This window comes from Callorhinus ursinus, unplaced genomic scaffold (assembly GCF_003265705.2).
Source record: "Callorhinus ursinus isolate GAN/ISIS: 27379988/994484 unplaced genomic scaffold, GSC_fseal_2.0 scaffold43, whole genome shotgun sequence".
Taxonomy (NCBI): Eukaryota; Metazoa; Chordata; class Mammalia; order Carnivora; family Otariidae; genus Callorhinus; species Callorhinus ursinus.
In genome coordinates, this window is record NW_027397105.1 from 270494 (window position 1) to 274301 (window position 3808).

At 39.9% G+C, this 3808-nt stretch overlaps 1 protein-coding gene across 5 annotated transcripts in view; it reads right to left on the reverse strand.

The window, feature by feature from the left end:
• The window catches only part of UBE2G1 (ubiquitin conjugating enzyme E2 G1), a 100390-nt gene that overhangs the window by 43246 nt on the left and 53336 nt on the right, over window positions 1–3808 (reverse strand). For 3 of the 5 annotated variants that reach the window (XM_073881518.1, XM_073881515.1, XM_073881517.1), the window contains exon 2: window positions 919–1044. The exons of the other annotated variants lie outside the window; for them this stretch is intronic. In XM_073881518.1, the coding sequence (XP_073737619.1) occupies window positions 919–1044 (126 nt within the window). The remainder of the gene's footprint in view (window positions 1–918; window positions 1045–3808) is intronic. 5 annotated transcript variants of the gene reach the window in all.

Below are 3808 nucleotides of genomic sequence, written 5' to 3' on the forward strand. Positions count from 1 at the left end.
CCCAAACAGGACTTGTCAGTTGTTCCAGGGCATTTCATTAAATAATCCATCTTTTCCCCAGGCTCCAGAAGCCAGGTATTGGTGGACCCTGGATGGGAAGGTGATCAAGCCCTAACTCACGGCTTGGCTTCGGACCCATCCGTAACAGCATTTCCTTATCAAGTGTTTCACTCCCCTTGAGTATCTACTAAGAAACTAAAATAACCCCAACTGAGAGCCCCATTCCGTCATCTGTGGTACATACACATAAACTTCTAAGTTGGCTATACAGCACCAAAAAGGATTCCAAAGAAACTATTAATAATTAAACCCCTAAATTTTCTGTAATACTTGTTTTTATGACTGAGAAAAGCTTTATTTCAGGCAAAGAGGAAAAAGGGAGAACTTAATGGTAGGGAGTCTTTTAAAAAATATTCAGGAGTAAAAGCTGATGGTGTGAGTGCACACACGTGCTTTAAAATCTCTACTAGCTTTTCAGTGCTAAGACAAGTGTTCCATGAAGCCCAGATAAAATGTGTGACAGTCCTACATGTAAACTATTTCCAATGGGGGGGGGGGGAAACAGATCTCTCAAAAAAAAAAATGGAAGAAAATTTCCAAAATAAAAAAAAAAACAGAGGGGCACCTGGGTGGCTCAGTCGTTAGGCGTCTGTCTTCGGCTCAGGTCATGGTCCCAGGGTCCTGGGATCGAGCCCCGCGTCGGGCTCCCTGCTCAGCGGGAAGCCTGCTTCTCCCTCTCCCACTCCCCCTGCTTGTGTTCCCTCTCTCGCTGTGTCTCTTGTCAAATAAATAAATAAAATCTTTTAAAAATTGTAAAAATATAATAAAAAATAAAACAGAAATAAAAATAAATTACAAGAAAGAAAGGAAAAAGGGAAAGGTATTGAGGCTCGAGACGGATGGCTGCTGACCACCCACCCAGAAGGCAGGTAGTTCTAAAGGCGCTGGAACCAAAGCCAGTGGAAACACTCTCTCTTTCCTCTGCTGACCAGTGGTTTGGCTTCATTGCATTCCTCCAGCTTTCAAAGGACAAAAGGAAACAACCTGACAAAGAAATGAGATGCGGTAACATATACCATCACATGAAGCTTGGGACAACACACCCACTGAACCACGTAATGTCCCCTCCACCCACCCAATTTCCTTGATAAGCTCTACACTCACAAGTTACAGAATGGTGGGGGCTTCAGGGCCAAAGGCACCTGATATTTATAGCACCCAAAGTCTCATCATTTACTTAAGCTGGAAGCCAACTTTTGCATACAAAGCTGAGACACCAGCACGGAAGAAAAGCCAAACTCTGTGCCCTTAATGCTTTCATGTTAAAAAAAAAAAAAAAAGCTATGACCAATTTGGTCAAATTGAGTTTTCAATCAGCAGTGAAGCCTTTGCACCAGGTCCGGCCAGTGCTTAGGTGCCCGCTAAAGCAGGAAGTCCTCTCATGATCTTCCATGGAAATGAAGAATGTGGAAGCAGGTGTTTGTTTTAACTAATTGTTTATATAGACGCAGAATGCATCCCAGAGTTTAAAATATGTTACTGCAGATATGTGCTAAATTCTATTTAGTAAAGTCCCTACTTAGAGCTGTTTTAAACTCACTACAGCTCCAAACAGTATTTTGTATTCTGATCTGGTAAACAAAAATTAACTGTTAAATTATTAGTGAGGTGAGTTTTATTTTATACACTAATTACAAATAAATAACATGCTGTTCCTGTCATTTACTTTTTAAAATATTTTTTTCTTAACTCATTTATTAGATAAAATCATCAATTTTTAAATATTATATTCAGATACTCAGCCCTCGTTTCTAACTTTCAGTTGATTTTCCTGGATTTTTAAAGGAGATCTGCCTTTGATAACACATCATTTGATTTCTTTGTTTCCATTATTTGTGTCTTGCTTTTTGTCTTATTTTCCTGTACTGGCTAGAATGTTATTAAAGATATGAACAACAATGGCGGTATACACCTTTTTACTCTTCCTGACTTGACTATACATATAATTACTACTGATTTTCAACAACTATTATTTACACATTAAAGCAATTTTGTTCTTTTCCTACGGCTCTAAATTGGTTTACTGTTTTTGCTGTTTCGTTTTTAAAACTTTACAAGAATGAAAGTTGGATTTTTTCAAATGCCTCTTGGCATACATGTATATTATCACTGCCCACAGTAACATGGGGCTGTTTCTTCTTTAACTTAGTATTAACGTACAGTACTAGCAGTAACCGGAGTACATCACCTCAGCATCCCTAAGTAGAACCCACTGGTCATTTACTATTCTGCAGGTTTCAACTTGCTAAGATTTTACTGAGGATACCAGCATCTATGCTGGGACTGGTCCAAAGTGTTTTTCTTTTTTTAGTAAATGTTTTGAGTCAAGGTGACAATGTTCCATTGGTTTCACATGTGCGACACAGTGATGCGACCTCTCCATACCTTATACGATGCTCACCACACATGGAGCTGCCGTCTGTCACCACACAACGCAGTCACGATACCACTGACTATATTCCCTACGCTGTGCCTTTTATTCCCGTGACTTATTCCTTCTATGTAACTGGAAGCCTGCGCCTCCCACCCCCTTCGCCCATTCTGCCCACTCCACCACCACCTCTCTGGCCCAGGCTGTTTCCATGCTGTCAGATTTTGATACCAGGGTTATAATGGGCTCAAATGAAACAGGAAAAGTTCCTAATCTTCATGATGGAGTAATTAAAGTGAGATGCATATCAGAATAAACAGGTCAATATAACATGCTAGACAAAAATAGGCTCTTTGGGAATTTATAAAATTGTCCATTGCGGAAGAGAGGAATAAGTCCAAAACTTACATCACATTATATACTTACACATGATATAAACTTTACCAAAATAATTTAGTTTTGATTTTTTTTTTTTTAATTCTCTAGTTGGACTAAGCAAGATATGAAACTCAGCTTTGTCTACACAGAAATGAATGATAGGAAAAAATTACTAGGGGGACCTGGCCAGCTCCGTTGGTAGAACGCGCAACTCCTGATCTCAGGATTGTGAGTTCGAGCCCCACATTGGGTGTAGAGCTTACTTAAAAAAAATAAAAAATGACTAACATATGACCAAGTTTTAATGTGCTTTTGGTGCATGTGTAAGTGGACTCACATAACAAATACCAGAAAAGGTAATGTACAAAGTAAAAACTAGGGTGGGTGACACAAACTAAGTCACAAATGCATATTAAACACAATGTTGAATCTTGGTTCTACCACGACTTCCTTTAAGTAAGCCCAATCCGCCCCCCCCTTGCCAGAGGGAGAAAAACAAGCTAAGCAGCAGGTGGGGCCAAGATTTCTCCCAAAGAGAATAACAGGTGTGACTAGGTGGAGACGGCAGTGATACATGACTATATTGACTTATATCATTTATACACACATAATTACATATATTAATTCACTTTTTGGCGCACCACACCCATCACACCTTAAACTCCTCTTCAAACCGTTCCTTAAGGTTGTACTGATGGGTGATGTTCTTCTAATTCTAAACACTATTTTTGTGTGTTTTATTATTATAATCCCATTGGCAGAAGGAGAGAACCCTGCTGCACGGTCAGAAAAGGAGTGAGTGTAATATACCCTTTCCTGACAGGCATCCCATACATTACAGTGATCTCCACGTTAAACAAACATGGCTTCTAAGAAAACGGGATGTCCATGAAATTACAGGTGAGCATCAGCAAGAGGAGAGCAGAGCCCTGACAACAAAACCAAGACAGGAGCCTGACGATGACCACACCCCCTACCACACTGACCATGACCACCCCC